This window comes from Coregonus lavaretus, assembly GCF_964263955.1.
Source record: "Coregonus lavaretus genome assembly, chromosome: 31".
NCBI classification, from domain to species: Eukaryota; Metazoa; Chordata; class Actinopteri; order Salmoniformes; family Salmonidae; genus Coregonus; species Coregonus lavaretus.
Window position 1 is genome coordinate 4,566,781 of NC_140018.1, and position 21,435 is coordinate 4,588,215.

The window sequence follows — 21,435 nt, forward strand, 5'->3', positions numbered from 1 at the left end:
CTCCTCCCCCTCCTCTCCTCTTCTTTTGTCTCTCTCCCCCCCTCACCTTCCTCCTCTCCTCCCCCTCCTCTCCTCTACCCAATGTAGACTTCCTCCTTAAACCCCCTGAATCCCCCTCCATCCTCATCTGAAACTTGATCTGTACGTTTTGTAATTAAGTCGATGAGGCTGGCCTAGATGGGAATGCGAAGTACCTTGTCATTAGAACTGTCCCTCAACAGATAATGAACTTTAATTTTTTTCTCCTGCAACCAATAGATTGCCTCGATTATAAGTGTCTAACTTCTGATTGTCCTTCAACACTCATGGTGGGAGTGCCTGGGGGAAAACTGACCAGTCTGTTCCTGGTACACCAACAGCTGTAGCTATGTTACTGTAGGTCCCTGGTGGGAAGCACCAATGACCAAGGTTAGTCTTGACTTTGGATTGGGAAGGAAGTATACTGATCAAGGTACAAAAGCAAAGCACACAACATCCAAAACCAACCCCAATAACTTTACAAGTAACTGTAAGCTCCAAACTATATCCAGTACATATATATATATATATATATATATAAATAATAATAATGTAAACAAACAACTACATACAAACAAAGAAATAAACTATTCACAGTATTTTCTGAAATTAATATATCATTAACGCTTTCATTTTGAAGTTTGTACTTCATTTAGTGAACTGTGATGTTGAGGTGGAGCAGTAACAGCAGTCTAATTGGTGTAAATGAAAGCTGGTTGGCAGACAGAACCCTACCCCGGGACCTGAGTGGAGTCACAGCACACACACACACACACACACACACACACACACACACACACACACACACACACACACACACACACACACACACACACACACACACACACACACACACACACACACACACAGTACATCTGCTCCACCTCTACTCCACCCCTGTTTTCAGAAGTGAGGCTGTCCAAAAACACCCTGCGGCCTGACTACAAATGAGCAGAGCCACCTATTTAGATATTTTCTCTGCCAATGAGGGTTTGTGTGTAGCCAAATAACAGCGAGGAAGTTTCCTCCGTTTTAAACAGAATGTCTGGAGTGGTGCTGTGGAGGTTGTGAGCGGAGGTTGTTGTTGAGCTGCTGGGAACAGACTGGTTGCATGTCCCTAGAGCTTCTGTAGTGTTGTGGGGGAACAATACATTTTATAGATATCTTACAGAATAATAACATCTGCTGTCATTGGTGAGGTTGAGTATGAGGTTAATATGAGATTAAAGATTATGACCTACAGGGAAGTCAAAATGAGTCTACTAATGTAACTCTTCAATATTGCAGAACTGAGGCGAGAACCTATAGCACCGAGCGTTAAACATTTCACACAGTCCAACTGTAATATCGGTACGTCGATCAGATAAGTGACGAGCGTGTTTAAAATATCTCTCAAGTACAGCTGACTGAATATGTATGGCATTTTGTCACGTTAATGTGTTACCTTGGTTCACACAAAGACAGAGGGACAGTGAGTATCTTACTGGGAGGAGCTTGTTCCTGCTCTGTAGGCTCCTCCTCTACTTTCTTGGGCGGTCCCTTGACCTTATAGAGCATGGCCAGCAGACGACCCTTTACGGAAGTGTCCTCTTCCCCCTCCTCCTCCTCCACTGGGATGCCTGCAGGGACAGAGACAGAAACAAATATGAAAGGCGGACTGGGAGGAGGATTTTAACTCAGGTGTCTCCATCACACTGCGACATAGAGGTTCATGTAGTGCTCTTTGGTAGACCTAGAGTTTATTATTACAGTTAACATATTCCCATCACTATTGAACCTGTGAACCTATTGATTGATACTCATGCCGGCCAAGAATCATCATGTCATGTAGGAGCCATTGTAACTTTTGGATGAACTTTTGAATGAATAACTGAAATGATGTATTGATTTGATGTCAATGGGAGATCTGTGAGTTACTGTATGTGCCTGCATCTCAAATTAGGATTACTCTTTTAACAGTCAGTGTGTGTGTGTGTGTGTGTGTGTATGTGTGTGTGTGTGTGTGTGTGTGTGTGTGTCTGTGTCTGTGTGCATGTGCATGTGCTTCTGCATATGCGTGTGTGCGCCCATGTATGTGTGTGGTGTGTGTGTGGACATCGTACCGCAGTGCAGTCTCAGCTCATCATGAAATTTGTAGAGGTCCTCCTGAATCTCTTCAGGACAGGGACAGTCCTCCCCAGCAGCAAAGTTTAACAGGATGTTGATCTATAAGGAGGGAGGGAGGGAGGGAGGGAGAGAGGGAGAGAGGGAGAGAGGGAGAGAGGGAGAGAGGGAGAGAGGGAGAGAGGGAGAGAGGGAGGGAGGGAGGGAGGGAGGGAGGGAGGGAGGGAGGGAGGGAGGGAGGGAGGGAGGGAGGGAGGGAGGGAAGGAGGGAGGGAGGGAGGGAGGGAGGGAGGGAGGGGAGGGAGGGAGGGAGGGAGGCTTAGACAGATAAACTATGAGGCCATCCCACAGAGAGAGACTCAGACAGAGAAACTGAGAGGCCATCCCACAGAGAGAGACTCAGACAGAAAAACTATGAGGCCATCCCACAGAGAGAGACTCAGACAGAGAAACTGAGAGGCCATCCCACAGAGAGAGACTCAGACAGAGAAACTGAGAGGCCATCCCACAGAGAGAGACTCAGACAGAGAAACTGAGAGGCCATCCCACAGAGAGAGACTCAGACAGAGAAACTGAGAGGCCATCCTACAGAGAGAGACTCAGACAGAGAAACTATGAGGCCATCCCACAGAGAGAGACTCAGACAGAGAAACTATGAGGCCATCCCACAGAGAGAGACTCAGACAGAGAAACTGAGAGGCCATCCCACAGAGAGAGACTCAGACAGAGAAACTGAGAGGCCATCCCACAGAGAGAGACTCAGACAGAGAAACTGAGAGGCCATCCCACAGAGAGAGACTCAGACAGAGAAACTGAGAGGCCATCCCACAGAGAGAGACTCAGACAGAGAAACTGAGAGGCCATCCCACAAAGAGAGACTCAGACAGAGAAAATGAGAGGCCATCCCACAGAGAGAGACTCAGACAGAGAAACTGAGAGGCCATCCCACAGAGAGAGACTCAGACAGAGAAACTATGAGGCCATCCCACAGAGAGAGACTCAGACAGAGAAACTGAGAGGCCATCCCACAGAGAAAGACTCAGACAGAGAAACTATGAGGCCATCCCACAGAGAGAGACTCAGACAGAGAAACTATGAGGCCATCCCACAGAGAGACACTCAGACAGAGAAACTATGAGGCCATCCCACAGAGAGAGACTCAGACAGAGAAACTGAGAGGCCATCCCACAGAGAGAGACTCAGACAGAGAAACTGAGAGGCCATCCCACAGAGAGAGACTCAGACAGAGAAACTATGAGGCCATCCCACAGAGAGAGACTCAGACAGAGAAACTGAGAGGCCATCCCACAAAGAGAGACTCAGACAGAGAAACTGAGAGGCCATCCCACAGAGAGAGACTCAGACAGAGAAACTGAGAGGCCATCCCACAGAGAGAGACTCAGACAGAGAAACTATGAGGCCATCCCACAGAGAGAGACTCAGACAGAGAAACTGAGAGGCCATCCCACAGAGAAAGACTCAGACAGAGAAACTATGAGGCCATCCCACAGAGAGAGACTCAGACAGAGAAACTGAGAGGCCATCCCACAGAGAGAGACTCAGACAGAGAAACTGAGAGGCCATCCCACAGAGAGAGACTCAGACAGAGAAACTGAGATGCCATCCCTACAGCGCAGCATCATTACAGTGAGTCAGACAGGCCAGGAGTGTCATGAGCCCTCTCACTCCACCGGGTTACCACCTTAATTTGTTTCCACTATCTTCCACTTTGCTCACCACTCTCTCTCTACTCAGCCTAACTAGCTCCACCTGTCCCTGCTCTGCTCGGCTCTAATTACTCTGCCAGCTGCGCTGCATTACCCACTAACCTCTCCCAGTATTTAAAGTCCTGTCTTTCAGCTCTCCTTTGTCAGATCGTCTGCAAAGCTCACACCCGGAACCTGTTTGCTCGCGCTTCTGGCTCACCCTTGTTTTGTGACCCCGGACCTGCCTGATTCTTGGATACTCTTCTGCCCCAGGAAAACCAGACCTGCTTTCTGCCATTACGACTCCTGACTACTCTTCGACCCCGGTAACTCTGACCAGCCTTCTGCCTTGCTACAACGTGTTTGGATTTCCCTTGAACTGTACTTCTGCCTTGTTTCATCCGCCCCGTTGTGTCTGTGTTTCCTCCCCCCCAGGACTTCTGGACCACCAACCACCGGCGTCATCGGACGCATCGCTGCCACTGGGGGGGGGCACAGACCCAGCACATTGGACGGAATAACCCCTGGAGCCTTCACTCACTCCCTACTTCCCTTTTCCCTTAAGTTTAATAAACTTTCTGGTGTGACGCAATTGTGGTCCTCTTGTCGTCTGTCTGAACCGTGACAGTACGATCTGACCATTATGGACTCAGCGCACACTTCCCCCGACATGGAAACCGAAGAACCTGAGCAACCCACCGCCATGCTACGCCTGGAACACACTGAGAGAGAGCTAGGCCGCATGAGCGGCGACATCACCTCTCTGCTTCAGGTCGGCCACCAACAGCATCAGCAGTTCCAGCAGCACCAGCAGCAGTCCCAGCAGCAGCAACAACAACTCGCCATGATCATCCAACTCCTCACCAACCTTACCCCAGCCAGTCTGCCCACCAGCCCTGCCTCCGAGTTACCTGCCCCGGTCATTGCAGCCGCTGCCCCGGAACCCAAGATTGGAAACCCCGAGCGGTTCAACGGCGATTCTACCCAGGTCCGGCCATTCCTGACTAGCTGCCGACTTCAGTTCTCCTTGCAGCCAAGGACCTTCGCCACGGAGGGGGCTAAGGTCGGGTATGCCATCACTCACCTGACGGGCCGAGCTCGACTCTGGGGAACAGCAGAGTTCGAACGTCAAACCCCCGCATGTGCAACCTTCGACCTGTTTGCTGAGGAGATGCTGAAGGTGTTTGACCTGGATTCACCAACCGCAGAGGCGTCTCGTGAACTGTTCAGTATTCGACAAGGCAGACGTACAGTCGCAGACCATTCCATCGACTTCCGAACCCTGGCAAGACGAAGTTCTTGGAACACACCATCGTTGGTGGACGCGTTCTTCCATAGCTTGGCTGACTATATCAAGGACGAGTTGGTCTCCCATGAACTGCCTTCCACTCTTGATGAAGCCATCGCACTGACTGTCCGGATCGACAGAAGGATACAGACCCGTCGTCGTGAGAGGGGGCGCCAAGGTCCACCAACTACCGGCATTCGGAGAGATCCGACTGGGCTCCTGTCAGCTACTGCCACTCACCCAAGTCAGCTTGATCAGTCTGAGCCTATGGAGATTGGGCGAGCCTCTCTCACTCCTGCAGAGCGCCAGCGCCGCTTCACCTCAAACCTCTGCCTCTATTGTGGAGGTGATGGACATCGTGTGGTAACCTGCCCTTTAAAAGCCGAAGCTCACCGGGCATAGGGGGAGTCCGGTTGAGCTCAATGACCATCCAGTCCTCCGACCGCAAACCCCTGCTGCAAGTTCACCTCCGCCTCTCTGACTCAACTCACACCCTGGCTGCTCTGGTGGATTCTGGCGCCGAAGCCAACATAATGGACATCAAGCTGGCACGCCAACTGGGACTGGAGAACCTCCGTTTGACACCTCCTATTCCTGCCCGGGCACTGGACGGACACTTACTCGGATCGGTCACTCATGTCACGGCCCCGGTCTTGATGGGTCTGTCCGGAAACCATCAAGAAACTATCCAGTTTCACCTGCTCCCCTCTCCAGGCCAACCCCTCATCCTGGGTTACCCATGGCTCCGCCGGCACAACCCTCAGCTCGACTGGGTGACCGGGGTGATCAGGGAGTGGGGAGAGGACTGCCACCGAACCTGCCTGCTTGCTGCCGCACTACCCCCTCGGCCAGTACCTACTAACTCCGCTCCTGACCTCTCCCATGTCCCAGAATGCTACCATGGTCTCAGAGAAGTGTTTAACAAAGCAAGAGCCACATCTCTGCCCCCTCACCGACCGTACGACTGTGCCATCGACCTCCTCCCTGGAACAGCCCCTCCAAGGGGCCGTCTTTATTCGTTGTCTGCTCCTGAAAGAAAGTCCATGGAGGATTACATCAATGACTCTCTGTCCACAGGATTGATCCGTTCATCTTCATCTCCGGCTGGTGCTGGCTTCTTCTTTGTGGGGAAGAGGGACGGATCTCTTCGCCCCTGCATCGACTACAGGGGACTCAACGACATCACAGTGAAAAACCGTTACCCTCTCCCTCTGCTCACCTCTGCTTTTGAGTTGCTCCAGGGAGCCACTGTTTTTACCAAGTTGGATCTCAGAAACGCTTACCACCTAGTGCGGATCCGGGAGGGAGATGAATGGAAGACCGCATTCAATACACCAACAGGCCACTACGAGTATCTGGTTATGCCTTTTGGCCTCACCAATGCTCCTGCTGTGTTCCAGGCTCTAGTGAATGATGTACTGCGGGACATGTTAAACAAGTTTGTCTTCGTTTACCTGGATGACATCTTAATCTACTCCAGAAACCTGTCTGAACACACCCGCCATGTCCAGCAAGTCCTTCATCGTCTTCTGGAGAATTCCCTCTACGCCAAGGCAGAGAAATGTGAGTTTCACGTCAAGACAGTGGCCTTCCTGGGGTACATAGTGGCAGAGGGAAGTATCCAAATGGATCCTGCCAAAGTATCAGCAGTCACTTCATGGCCAGTTCCGGAGAACAGAAAGAAGCTGCAACAGTTTCTGGGGTTTGCTAACTTCTATAGAAAGTTTATCCGGAACTACAGTACCGTTGCTGCCCCTCTCACTGCTCTAACCAGCACCAAGCAACCCTTCACCTGGACCCCAGCAGCCGACAAGGCCTTCAGTACCCTCAAGGTAAGGTTCACCTCCGCTCCCATCCTCCAGATGCCTGATGTGGACCGGCAATTCATTGTGGAGGTGGACGCCTCGGATGTGGGAGTTGGTGCTGTGATTTCTCAGTGGGCTGCGGAGGATAGGAAGCTCCATCCCTGTGCCTTTTTCTCACGTCGGTTGTCCCCCTCTGAGTGCAATTACGACATAGGGAACCGAGAGCTGCTGGCTGTGAAGCTTGCCTTGGAGGAGTGGCGTCACTGGCTGGAGGGGTCCACCATTCCATTTCTCGTTTGGACCGATCATAAGAACTTGGAGTACATCCGCACGGCCAAACGGTTGAACTCCAGGCAGTCCCGCTGGGCCCTGTTCTTCACCAGGTTTAATTTCACTCTGTCATACCGGCCTGGATCACGCAACACCAAGCCAGACGCCCTCTCCCGTCAATTCCAGAAGGATGACAACCCCTCCAAGGATCCTGTGTCGATTCTGCCAAGTCCCTGCATCGTAGCAGCTCTGACCTGGGCTGTTGAGGAACAGGTGCTGGAAGCTCTCCGTAACCAGCCCGGTCCCAGCACTTGCCCAGCTGACCGCCTTTTTGTCCCCGAAAACCTGAGGTCCCAGGTCGTTCAGTGGGGACATGACTCCCGCCTAGCTTGTCACCCTGGCTCCACCCGCACTTACAACCTGCTCGCCCAGAGGTTCTGGTGGCCCTCTCTGAGAAAGGATGTACGGGAATTCGTCCAAGCCTGCCCCATCTGCAACCAACACAAGTCGTCCTGCCAGCCCCCAGCCGGATTGCTGCAGCCCCTGCCTGTGCCCAGACGTCCCTGGTCTCACATCGCCCTTGACTTTGTCACGGGGCTGCCCCCTTCAAGTGGCATGACCGTCATTCTCACCATAGTTGACCGATTCAGCAAGATGGCACACTTCATTCCCCTCCCCAAGCTCCCAACCGCCAAGGAGACCGCCCAGGTGGTCCTGGAACACGTCTTCCGGATCCACGGACTGCCAAAGGATGTAGTTTCTGACCGTGGTCCACAATTCTCCTCCGCTTTTTGGAAGGAGTTCTGTCACCTGCTGGGAGCCACAGTCAGTCTGACTTCCGGATTCCATCCCCAATCCAATGGGCAGTCAGAGCGGGCAAATCAGGAGCTCGAGAAGGCACTGCGATGCATGACTTCACGCAACCCCCACTCCTGGTCGCAGCAATTGACATGGGTGGAGTACGCACACAATTCTCTGACCTGCTCTGCCATCGGTATGTCCCCTTTCCAATGTGTTTATGGTTACCAGCCTCCTCTATTTGCCAGCCAGGAAGGGGAGGTTACTTGCCCATCTGCACTTGCTTTTGCCCGTCGATGTCGCCGCACCTGGTCACAAGCCCGAGCCACACTTCTCAGATCCGTTGCCAGCTACACTACCGGGGCCAACCGTCGGAGAATCCCTGCTCCCACCTACCATGTTGGTCAAAGGGTGTGGTTGTCGTCAAGGAACCTGCCACTCAGGGTGGAGTCGCAAAAGCTGGCACCTCGGTTCATTGGCCCATTCCCTATCATAAGAGTGATTAGCCCAACTGCTGTCCGGCTCCAACTGCCTAATTCCATGAGGGTGCACCCCACTTTCCATGTGTCTAAGATTAAGCCCATTCATGAGAGTCCGCTGGTCCCTGCTGCGCCTTGTCCTCCTCCTCCACAGCTCGTCGATGGTGGTCTGGTTTACACCGTCCGCCGCCTGCTTCGGTCCAGACGGAGGGGTAGGGGTCTCCAGTACCTCATTGACTGGGAGGGCTATGGACCTGAGGAAAGGACCTGGGTGCCAGCTAGTCGGATTGTGGATAGGACTCTCATCACCGCCTTCCACCAACGGCATCCTGATCAACCTGCAATCCGTAGGGGCCGCCCCAGAGGGATCCCTAACCGTCCTGCCCGCTCGGCTTCCTGTCCTGTGCCTGATCCTGTCTCGGGACCTGTCCCATCTCCCGACCACGGCCCTCCGGCTTCCTCCGAGGATGAGGACGTTCGCTCGGACCGTTCGGAGGAGTTCTAGCCCTCCTCCGGCTCCCCTCCTCCCGCCCGGCGTGGTGTTGCTCTTGGGACTTCTGGGGCCGTCCCTTGGGGGGGGGGTTCTGTCATGAGCCCTCTCACTCCACCGGGTTACCACCTTAATATGTTTCCACTATCTTCCACTTTGCTCACCACTCTCTCTCTACTCAGCCTAACTAGCTCCACCTGTCCCTGCTCTGCTCGGCTCTAATTACTCTGCCAGCTGCGCTGCATTACCCACTAACCTCTCCCAGTATTTAAAGTCCTGTCTTTCAGCTCTCCTTTGTCAGATCGTCTGCAAAGCTCACACCCGGAACCTGTTTGCTCGCGCTTCTGGCTCACCCTTGTTTTGTGACCCCGGACCTGCCTGATTCTTGGATACTCTTCTGCCCCAGGAAAACCAGACCTGCTTTCTGCCATTACGACTCCTGACTACTCTTCGACCCCGGTAACTCTGACCAGCCTTCTGCCTTGCTACAACGTGTTTGGATTTCCCTTGAACTGTACTTCTGCCTTGTTTCATCCGCCCCGTTGTGTCTGTGTTTCCTCCCCCCCAGGACTTCTGGACCACCAACCACCGGCGTCATCGGACGCATCGCTGCCACTGGGGGGGGGGCACAGACCCAGCACATTGGACGGAATAACCCCTGGAGCTTCACTCACTCCCTACTTCCCTTTTCCCTTAAGTTTAATAAACTTTCTGGTGTGACGCAATTGTGGTCCTCTTGTCGTCTGTCTGAACCGTGACAAGGAGATTCTCCCTAGATCACATCTGTTTGATCAATGAAGAGGAGATTGGTCTGGATGGTTTTACCTCTAGCTTGGAGACATAATTTATAGGGGATGCTATGAGGAGATAGATTCTCATCCTATTGTGTGGAAAGCTTTTTACCAGGAGGCTACAGTAATAAGACCATTGGAACAAACACCTGCTACACACCACATATGGTAACTAGCTATATGTGGAGAGACTAGTGCTAACTATAAAAGAGACTCACTATAAACGTAATTGAGTCGAGGATGTTGCCAATGTTTTGATTCTATTTCTGGCACTACCGCTTCTAAATAAAATATAGTGAGAAATAAAGAGGTATTGGTGAGTACACTCTTAGAGAAAATGTTTCCAAAAGGGAACCCTTTTTGGTTCCAGGTAGAACCCTTTTTGGTTCCAGGTAGAACCCTTTTTGGTTCCAGGTAGAACCATTTTGGTTTCCATGTAGAACCCTCTTGTTACCATATTATAACTGGGTGTATGGAAATCTACTGAGGGAGAAAGGGAGTGCAGAAATGTTCCATTCTGTCGGAACGTTATTGTTAAATCTCATGTATCCTTTAGAGAGGAGATGGGCAACAGGCTGGTTTCAGTCACTGATAAGGTTGGACAGCCGTGGATTAGGGAGGAGTGAGGAATTCGGGCCGAGGTCAGGTCAGATGAAGTGAGAAGGAACAGTCACCATTTAAGTTCCTGCCTAGCAACGGAGATGTATTGGCTGTCCAGATGTGCAAGGAGGTGACTCCGCCTAGTAGGAGGGTATAAATATATGTGCTGATGGACACATGTCTTTGTCTTATGCAGCTGTTTGACCCAGTGGGTGAATAAACTTGGTTTGAGCTTTGACTAGTTGTCCCGTGAGTTTCAAAACCTAACAGTTGGCGTTGTCGATGGGATTCACCACGACATACAGTCAAACTAGAGAGTCCGAATCAGTGAAACAGGAGCCGGCACCAAAAACAAGGTAGGCACAGTTCATACACCTGTTATCACTCATTCTGACATCTTGGAGAGATGAGAGTTAGAACCTAACAGGGGACTGCAGAAGAACCCTTTTAGGTTCTAGGTAGCAGTGTAGTGAAGTGAGTAGGTAAACACCAGTGTCAAACATTTTGCTTCTGAAACACAGATCAGTGTCTTTGATAACTGAGAAAGGGCAGCTAGCAGGAGAGAGATTGATCAGCATAGGCTTAGCAGCTGTAGGGGAGTGCTATTAGAAGTGTGAACAGGAGAGCAGTGTGTGTGTGTGTGTGTGTGTGTGTGTGTGTGTGTGTGTGTGCGCTAACGGGCAGGTCTAATTACAGTCTGACTCACTCTTGTATTGTGTAAACAGGAGCTGTACTGGGTTAAAGACTGGCCTGGAAACTGGAAGTTTTAGATGTGTGTGTGTATGTCTGTGCTTGAGATCCTGTGTGTGTGTGTGTGTGTGTGTGTGTGTGTGTGTGTGTGTGTGTGTGTGTGTGTGTGTGTGTGTGTGTGTTGGTGTGAGGTGTTCTCTCTCTCTAATGTTCTCCTACTCAGCTCCCAGGCACAGTGAGGAAAGAGAAACAGTTACATGGAGGTTTAATAGATCATAGAGATTGGTTCTAAGTGTCTGAGATCCTGACTACCTCTGTGCCTCTCCTGCTGTTCTATACAAATAAAAGTAGAAGCATGACACTTTGCAAGTGCAGTGTGCTGGATCTTCTTACCTTCGAACGACATTTGAACATTACCGACACACCTGCTAAAGCAACCCTCAGATCAATTCCATTTACAAGTTCTATTGCTGCACCTTTAAACTGCTGAGCTGTATTCACAAGTTATTCAAAACCACGGACACAGGGCTAGATATTTCTGCATTCCCGTAATGGTTAAGAATAGGATTAGGGTAAGGGTAATCTGATCCTAGATGTGATGCGTTGACAGAGCATTTACAGTTCGACTCAACGCCCAAGCTGAAGGAACCTAATATCAGTACAGCCGCCACCAGGGACAACAGAGAGAGGCTGGGTTGTTTGAGACTGATTAGTCCAACATCTGTTGTTGTGAAAATGAGAAAACCTTGTGGGGGATATTTTCGTAAGGCAGGGTATCTGAGTACCAGAGGCATCTGTCTGTCTTGATTTAAGGTTTTAGAAGGGTCAAACGGGGCCCTGCCTTTTGGTATTTTGGGGGTTCTTGCTGTGCTTGAATTTTGAATCGTAGCTCATTCATTTCAGAAATGTTTTAAAAGAAGGTTTTACTTTCGGAGACCTTACAGTATTTTATGGCAGTTCTTGCCTTTTTCAAATTTCTATCAAGATTGTTGAATGACAGTTTTTTTTCTGATTCTGATACTAGATAAGAATGTCTGCCAAATGTCATGAATGATGAAAAACAAAACAACTGCTTCTTCTTAACAACGTGGTTGAATGTTGGTAGGTTTTGTGCAAAAAAACGACAAGAAAGACGACAACAGTACCTGTTCCTGTGGAGGCGATCTGAACTCCTTGGTCTTCTTGGCGGTAACGGCAGCAGACATGTTGAGGGCCAACATTAGCTCGTTATACCTGAACTTCTGATTGTACTGCAGCTTGGACACAAAGCTGTCTGAGAAGGACACGATGGCCTCGATGCGCTGCTTCAACTCACAGTCACAGAAGTAGTGCAGCAGCTCACACATCTAGCAGAGAAGAGAGAGTTAGATCATGTTGGATCATGGACAGTACAGTGCAGTGCAGTACACAACAGGGTTGGGCTCAATTCTGAATTGAGTTGTGAATTGTCTAGTAGACTTGAGAAAGATAAAGTTGATGTTCAAACATCTAGTAGAGAGGGTTATTCCAGTCAGTATCATATAAAGTACAGTACTATAGTTAGTACACACCTACTTTTGTTACATGTGATGTACTAATTATGGTTTAATCTGATCACCAAAATGTTATTCAGTACAGTTTATGTTTTTGTTGATAGTCGTTTTGCTGGTAACGATTTTGCTGGTACATTCAATTTGATTGAGTAGCCAGCCACTCATTGTCGTAGCACACATCCCCGCAGCCCTCGTAAGGCAGAGGGCCCCACAGTTATTTCAGACAGTATATGAACACGTCATAAGCCATGAAAAAAATGTGTACAATTAGAGGAAATTAGCTTTCAAACTGCAACATTTTCTCTCTGCCTAATGGCAAAATTTGTAGAATAGCAGGAAATTAGCTCTAAAACAGCAACGTTTTCTCAGCCTCATGGCAAAATGTGTAAAATAGCATGAGATTAGCGCAGACCTTGTGGGGGGGCCCGCAAAACTGTTCAACGCTCTTGTAGCCACTTTACTATTGGCATCAATTTCCTAACAATCCATTTAGCTGGGACTGAACGCCTGGGACTGAACGCCTGGGACTGAACGCCTGGGACTGAACGCCTGGGACTGAACGCCTGGGACTGAACGCCTGGGACTGAACGCCTGGGACTGAACGCCTGGGACTGAACGCCTGGCACTTCACCAACTCTGCCAGTGTGTGAGAAACTGAGTGTGTGTGTGTGTGCGCGCTCTCTCCTACCTGTCGTTTGACAGACTCAGGCAGTGTCTTCTCCAGCAGTCCCTTCACGGGCGGTTTGACCTCCTTGGTCTCCTCCTCACCAGCCTCCACAGCCTTCACCTCGTTGCTGCTCACCTCCTCCTTCTCTCCTCCTCCCGCTGCTGCCTCCACCTCCTCCACCTTCGCCTCCTCCTCCTCTGGCTCCCCGAACACGTTGGGCTCGATGAGGAGCAGGATCAGCCTCACCTAGTACATGGAAAAACACGACACATAATTCAAATATACATCCTATACATTTAACTGCCAAAATAAAGGAAACACTTGAGTAAATGAGGGATACAAAGTATATTGAAAGCAGGTGTTTCCACACAGGTGTGGTTCCTGAGTTAATTAAGCAATTAACATTCCATCATGCTTAGGGTCATGTTTAAAAATGCTGGGCAGGCCATTATTTTGGCTACCATGGCTATGTCCCCATAGGATGACAATGCCCCCCACCTACAGGGCACGAGTGGTCACTGAATGGTTTTATGAGTATGAAAACGATGTAAACCATATGCTCAGTCACCAGATCTCAACCCAATTGAACACTTACGGGAGATTCTGGAGCGGCGCCTTTGACAGTGTTTTCCATCACCATCAACAAAAACACCAAATTATGGAATTTCTGGTTGAAGAATGGTGTCACATCCCTCCAATAGAGCTCTAGACACTTGTAGAATCTATACCAAGGTGCATTGAAGCTGTTCTGGCTCGTGGTGGCCCAACGCACTATTAAGACACTTTATGTTGGTGTTTCCTTTATTTTGGCAGTTGCCTGTATATGCCATTTAACAGACACTATATTTATCCAAAGCCACTTACAGCACAGTCAGTACATCCATTTTTCGTATATGTCACCCCATCGGGAATTAAACCCAGAACCCTGGGTTGTTTTCATTAGTACACACCGAAGCAGAACTGTTCCAGTCCGTTTGCTTTCGTTTCACTCCTAGTGAATAGGACCCTGGCGTTGCTAGCGCCACACTCACACACCATACCAACTGATTTAAACCTCACCTCCTCGCTGGTGAGAACCCCCATGATCAGCAGGGTCCCGATCAGCTTGAGGATGGGGACAAACTGGTACTCCACACTGCCCCCTACTGGGTCTCTGATGTGACTGCCTCCTCCCTGCACCGCCTCAGTCAGCATACTGATGGCCTTCTCCTTCAGGATGCCCAGGGGGATCTGGGGACTGGAGGAATCATTATAATAATGTATTTTATTTATAGTGCATTTGTCGTACCCAAGTGTATCAGTATAACACTATAAAAATGTCAAAGTAGTAAAAAACAAAACCTGTAGCAGAAATATTGCCTGAAATCTTTCAAATACTTTAAGCGTTTGCTCTTGTCTGTCTAGAGCACCAGATGGGCGGGGTTTACAGTTTTGTCACTATTCTATTGGTCCATTGAGCCAGCCAAGCTCAATCAAGCCCAGATTAAGTATTTCAAATGACTTCAAATAGTATGTGAGCCGAAGTCTGAAAGCATTACAACTTGACAGAAAAGTACTATACAAGTGAAGTTAAAGTAGTAAAACTCTGACCTGTGGAGACGCTGCTGCTTCTTGGTGGTGATGAAGGAGAGAGGGGAGAAGTTGAGGCGTGGTTTCAGAGAGGTGCTGAGGCCTACACCGGGTAGAGAGTGTCTCTTGGACTCGTCAGGGAACAGCTTGATGGAGCGCGTCTCATCGGTCACGGGGATGATAAACTCGTTGTTCATCATCAGGCGTGCCTCCTTCGCTGTCTCCAGGTGGATGCTGGTGGTAGGTACATAGACCAACCAATCAATCCATTAAACAGTCAGTCATTTAACCAATCAATTATCAGCATAATAATAGATTTCAATAAAAATAGTGGGTAAACATCTTGTTCATTATAAAGACCCCTCATCCACCAACCAATGAACTCCTCACCCACCTCATAAGAACATTATAGAATCCCTCTCTCAGCATGCCGGATAGGTATTGGTTGTCGATGGTGTAGAGCAGCTGTGATTGGTCGAGGTGGGAGCAGAGGGCGTGTGCCACGCGGGTGTTGCCCAATGCGCAGAGGGCACAGTAGAGCTTCAGGGTGTGGTAGTGGAACTTCCTCAAACCCTCATTCTCCGATAGCTCCAGGATGTCCAGACATCTGAGGGGAGGGGGAGGGGAGAAGGGGGAGGAGGGGGAGGAGGGGGAGGAGGGAGAGATGGAGAGGGAGGGGAGAGATGGAGAGGGAGGGGGAGGAGGGAGAGATGGAGAGAGAGGGGGAGGAGGGAGAGATGGAGAGGGGAGTGGAAGGGGAGAGATGGAGAGGGGAGTGGAAGGGGAGAGATGGAGAGGGAGGGGGAGGAGGGAGAGATGGAGAGGGGAGTGGAAGGGGAGAGATGGAGAGGGGAGGGGGAGGAGGGAGAGAGAGAGAGGGGAGTGGAAGGGGAGAGATGGAGAGGGGAGTGGAAGGGGAGAGATGGAGAGGGGAGGGGGAGGAGGGAGAGAGAGAGAGGGGAGTGGAAGGGGAGAGATGGAGAGGGGAGTGGAAGGGGAGAGATGGAGAGGGGAGGGGGAGGAGGGAGAGAGAGAGAGGGGAGTGGAAGGGGAGAGATGGAGAGGGGAGTGGAAGGGGAGAGATGGAGAGGGAGGGGGAGGAGGGAGAGATGGAGAGGGGAGTGGAAGGGGAGAGGGAGAGGGGAGTGGAAGGGGAGAGATGGAGAGGGGAGGGGGAGGAGGGAGAGAGAGAGAGGGGAGTGGAAGGGGAGAGATGGAGAGGGGAGGGGGAGGAGGGAGAGAGAGAGAGGGGAGTGGAAGGGGAGAGATGGAGAGGGGAGTGGAAGGGGAGAGATGGAGAGGGGAGGGGGAGGAGGGAGAGAGAGAGAGGGGAGTGGAAGGGGAGAGATGGAGAGGGGAGTGGAAGGGGAGAGATGGAGAGGGGAGGGGGAGGAGGGAGAGAGAGAGAGGGGAGTGGAAGGGGAGAGATTGAGAGGGGAGTGGAAGGGGAGAGATAGAGAGAAGATAGCAAAGAGAGAGAGAGAGAGAGTGGCTAAGCAATACATGGATTTAGGAAATATAGTGAAAACTCAAATTAGCCCACCAGAGGGATAAATGAACAAGATATTACTACATTCATCTAATCCTTTCAAATCCATTCAAATCTACGAGAAGTGTCTAAGCCTAAGGGTAGAGGCTAGGTATTGATTCCAGATAGAAATAAACCACAAGTGTGCATAAGCCACCTGTTTTCCTCAGGTACATGAACAGCCATCATCTGCAGGGGCTCCAGACACTGCACCACCCAGCCGTGTCTCTCTGAGACCCTGGCAGTCTCCACGGTGAGGAAGGTGTTGGGCATACGGCTCCACAGCACTGCTACGATAGTCTGAACGTCCAGACGCGGAGGACACTGGGGCACAGGGTTACGCTGCTCACTCTTAAAGATGGCCGACGACAGGGGCATGGTGTCCTGGGGACAGAGAGAGATGGATAGAGGGAAAGAGAGAGAGAGAGAGAGAGAGAGAGAGAGAGAGAGAGAGAGAGAGAGAGAGAGAGAGAGAGAGAGAGAGAGAGAGAGAGAGAGAGAGAGAGCATCATTACAACACTGTATATAGCCATAATATGACATCTGAAATGTCTCTATTCCTTTGGAACTTTTGTGAGTGTAATGTTTACTATTTATTTTTTATTTCACTTTTCTTTATTTCCTATTTCACTTGCTTTGGCATATGTTTCCCATGCCAATAAAGATTTTTGAATTGAATAGAGAGAGAGAGAGAGAGAGAGAGAGATAATTGGCTTTTTACCAAATTACCGTACGACAGACCACGTATTCACCCTGCACACCCTAATTGACAAACAAACAAACCAAAACAAAGGCAAAGTCTTCTGATGCTTTGTTGATTTCGAAAAAGCTTTGAGTCAATAAGGCGTGAGGGTCTGCTATACCAATTGATGGAAAGTGGGGTTGGGGGAAAATCATATGACATTATAAAATCGATGTACACAAACAACAAGTGTGCGATTAAAATTGGCAAAAAACATACACATTTCTTTCCACAGGGCCGTGGGGTGAGACAGGGATGCAGTTTAAGCCCCACCCTCTTCAACATATATATCATAGAATTGGCGAGGGCACTAGAAAAGTCTGCAGCACCCGGCCTCACCCTAAAGAATCTGAAGTGAAATGTCTACTGTTTGCTGATGATCTGGTGCTTCTGTCACCAACCAAGGAGGGCCTACAGCAGCACCTAGGTATTCTGCACAGATTCTGTCAGACCTGGGCCCTGACAGTAAATCTCAGTAAGATAAAAAATAATGGTGTTCCAAAAAAGTTCCAATTGCCAGGACCACAAATACAAATTCCATCTAGACACCATTGCCCTAGAGCACACACAAAACTATACCTCGGCCTAAACATCAGCGCCACAGGTAACTTCCACAAAGCTGTGAACGATCTGAGAGACAAGGCAAGAAGGGCCTTCTATGCCATCAAAAGGAACATAAAATTTGACTAGGATCTGGCTAAAAATACTTGAATCAGTTATAGAACCCATTGCCCTTTATGGTTGTGAGGTCTGGGGTCCACTCACCACCAATAATTCACAAAATGGTACAAACACCAAATTGAGACTCTGCATGCAGAAATCTGCAAAACTATCCTCTATGTATAACGAAAAACACCAAATAATGCATGCAGAGCAGAATTAGGCAAATACCCGCTAATTATCAAAATCCAGAAAAGAGCCGTTAATTTCTATAATCACTTAAAAGGAAGCGATTCCCAAACCTTCCATAGCAAAGCCATCACCTACAGAGAGATGAACTTGGAGAAGAGTCCCGTAAGTAAGCTGGTCCTGGGGCTCTGTTCACAAACACAAACAGACCCCACAGAGCCCCAGGACAACAACAACAACACAATTAGACCCAACCAAATCATGAGAAAACAAAAAGAGAATTACTTGACACATTGGAAAGTATTAACAAAAAAACAGAGCAAACTAGAATGCTATTTGGCCCTAAACAGAGAGTAGACAGTGGCAGAATACCTGACCACTGTGACTGATCCAAACTTAAGGAAAGCTTTGACTATGTACAGACTCAGTGAGCATAGCCTTGCTATTGAGAAAGGCCGCCATAGGCAGACCTGGCTCTCAAGAGAAGACAGGCTATGTGCACACTGCCCATAAAATGAGGTGGAAACTGAGCTGCATTTCCTAACCTCCTGCCAAATGTATGACCATATTAGAGACACATATTTCCGTCAGATTACAGAGATCCACAAAGAATTTGAAAACAAACCCAATTTTGATAAACTCCCTTATCTAATGGGTGAAATACCACAGTTTGCCATCACAGCAGCAAGATTTGTTACCTGTTGCCACAAGAAAAGGGCAACCAGTGAAGTACAAACACCATTGTAAATACAACCTATATTTATGTTTATTTAATATCCCATTTGGACTTTAACTATTTGCACATTGTTACAACACTGTATACAGTGGGGAGAACAAGTATTTGATACAAGTACTTCTCACCAAGCTGCTTGCCTATTGTCCTGTAGCCCATCCCAGCCTTGTGCAGGTCTAAAATTTTATCCCTGATGTCCTTACACAGCTCTCTGGTCTTGGCCATTGTGGAGAGGTTGGAGTCTGTTTGATTGAGTGTGTGGACAGGTGTCTTTTATACAAGTAACGAGTTCAAACAGGTGCAGTTAATACAGGTAATGAGTGGAGAACAGGAGGGCTTCTTAAAGAAAAACTAACAGGTCTGTGAGAGCTGGAATTCTTACTGGTTGGTAGGTGATCAAATACTTATGTCATGCAATAAAATGCAAAATAATTACTTAAAAATCATACAATGTGATTTTCTGGACAGGTGAAGTGTACCTATGATAAAAATTACAAACCTCTACATGCTTTGTAAGTAGGAAAACCTGCAAAATCGGCAGTGTATCAAATACTTGTTCTCCCCACTGTATATACAGTTGAAGTCGGAAGTTTACATACATTTAGGTTGGAATCATTAAAACTTGTTTTTCAACCACTCCACAAATGTCTTGTTAATAAACTATAGTTTTGGCAAGTTGGTTAGGACAGTAATTTTTGTAATTTTTCCAACAATTGTTTACAGACAGATAATTTCACTTATAACTCACTGTATCACAATTCCAGTGGGTCAGAAGTTTACATACACTAAGTTGACTGTGCCTTTAAACAGCTTGGAAAATTCCAAAAAATGATGTCATGGCTTTAGAAGGTTCTGAAAGGCTAATTGACATCATTGAGTCAATTGGAGGTGTACCTGAGGATGTATTTCAAGGTCTACCTTCAAACTCAGTGCCTCTTTGCTTGACATCATGGGAAAATGAAAATAAATTAGCCAAGACTTCAGAAAAAACATTGTTGACCTCCACAAGTCTGGTTCATCCTTGGGAGCAATTTCCAAACGCCTGAAGGTACCACGTTCATCTGTACAAACAATAGTACGCAAGTATAAACACCATGGGACCACGCAGCCGTCATACCGCTCAGGAAGGAGACGCGTTCTGTCTCCTAGAGATGAATGTACTTTGGTGCGAAAAGTGAAAATCAATCCCAGAACAACAGCAAAGGACCCTGTGAAGATGCTGGAGGAAACAGGTACAAAAGTATCTATATCCACAGTAAAACGAGTCCTATATCGACATAACTTGAAAGGACGCTCAGCAAGGAAGAAGCCACTGCTCCAAAACCACCATAAAAAAGCCAGACTACGGTTTGCAACTGCACATGGGACAAAGATCTTACTTTTTGGAGAAATGTCCTCTGGTCTGATGAAAAAAAAATACAACTGTTTGGCCATAATGACAATCGTTATCTTTGGAGGAAAAAGGGGGTACTTGCAAGCCGAAGAACACCATCCCAACCGTGAAGCACGGGGGTGGCAGCATCATGCTGTGGGGGTGCTTTGCTGCAAGGGAGACTGGTGCACTTCACTAAATAGATGGCATCATGAGGAAAGAAAATTATGTGGATATATTGAAGCAACATCTCTAGACATCAGTCAGGAAGTTAAATCTTGGTCGCAAATGGGTCTTCCAAATGAACAATGACCCTATGCATACTTCCAAAGTTGTGGCAAAATGGCTTAATGACAACAAAGTCAAGGTATTGGAGTGGCCATCACAAAGCCCTGACCTCAATCCTATAGAAAATCTGTGGGCAGAACTTCAAAAGTGTGTGCGAGCAAGGAGGCCTACAAACCTGACTCAGTTACACCAGCTCTGTCAGGAGGAATGGGCCAAAATTCACCCAACTTATTGTGGGAAGCTTGTGGAAGGCTACCTGAAATGTTTGGCCCAAGTTAAACAATTTAAAGGCAATGCTACCAAATACTAATTGAGTGTATGTAAACTTCTGACCCACTGGGAATGTGATGAAAGAAATAAAAGCTGAAATAAAACATTCTCTCTACTATTATTCTGACATTTCCCATTCTTAAAATGAAGTGGTGATTCTAACTGACCTAAAACAGGGAATTTTTACTAGAATTAAATGTCAGGAGTAGTGAAAAACTGAGTTTAAATGTATTTGGCTAATGTAAACTTCCGACTTCAACTGTACATAATATGACATCTGAAATGTCTTTATTCTTTTGGAACCTCTGAGTGTAATGTTTACTGTTAATATTTATTGTTTATTTCACTTTTGTTTACTATCTTTTTCACTTGCTTTGGCAATGTTAACATATGTTTCCCATGCCAATAAAGCCCTTAAATTGAATGTAATGTAATTGAATTGAGAGAGATAGAGAGATGTGTTAACAGTTATAGGAAAGATTCACATCAGTTAATTAGTCATATTTTTAATGAATTCATGAGTTAACAATAAAAGTTGGGATTTGTGCAAGTTCATTATAATATCAGTGATGATTCACATAGGTTAATTACAGTGACTGTAATGACTTGCATCATTAGTTTTTATTAATCTTACCAAACTGTTTTAATCTGTAGTAGCAGACTGGTTATAGTAGTAGACTGGCTATAGTAGTAGACTGGCTATAGTAGTAGACTGGTTATAGTAGTAGACTGGCTATAGTAGTAGACTGGTTATAGTAGTAGACTGGCTATAGTAGTAGACTGGCTATAGACTGGTTATAGTAGTAGACTGACTATAGTAGTAGACTGGCTATAATAGTAGACTGGC

The 21,435-nt window shown here is 48.1% G+C and overlaps 2 protein-coding genes across 2 annotated transcripts in view; one reads left to right on the forward strand and one right to left on the reverse strand.

Moving 5' to 3' along the window:
• The window catches only part of LOC311106745 (ryanodine receptor 3-like), a gene marked incomplete at both ends in the record, with an annotated part of 179,129 nt that overhangs the window by 76,342 nt on the left and 81,352 nt on the right, over positions 1-21,435 (reverse strand). Inside the window, 8 exons of the mRNA XM_084149143.1 lie at positions 1,503-1,637; positions 2,121-2,223; positions 12,184-12,384; positions 13,259-13,483; positions 14,297-14,474; positions 14,828-15,040; positions 15,201-15,413; positions 16,492-16,718. Of these exons, the coding sequence (XP_084005269.1) occupies positions 1,503-1,637; positions 2,121-2,223; positions 12,184-12,384; positions 13,259-13,483; positions 14,297-14,474; positions 14,828-15,040; positions 15,201-15,413; positions 16,492-16,718 (1,495 nt within the window). The remainder of the gene's footprint in view (positions 1-1,502; positions 1,638-2,120; positions 2,224-12,183; positions 12,385-13,258; positions 13,484-14,296; positions 14,475-14,827; positions 15,041-15,200; positions 15,414-16,491; positions 16,719-21,435) is intronic.
• On the forward strand, positions 4,072-11,090 carry LOC311106718 (uncharacterized protein; the record flags this gene model as incomplete). The annotated part of the gene is made up of 3 exons (XM_084149122.1): positions 4,072-4,153; positions 4,263-5,044; positions 11,074-11,090. The coding sequence occupies exons 2-3, from the start codon at positions 4,471-4,473 to the stop codon at positions 11,088-11,090; spliced, it is 591 nt and encodes a 196-aa protein (XP_084005248.1). The 5' UTR covers positions 4,072-4,153; positions 4,263-4,470.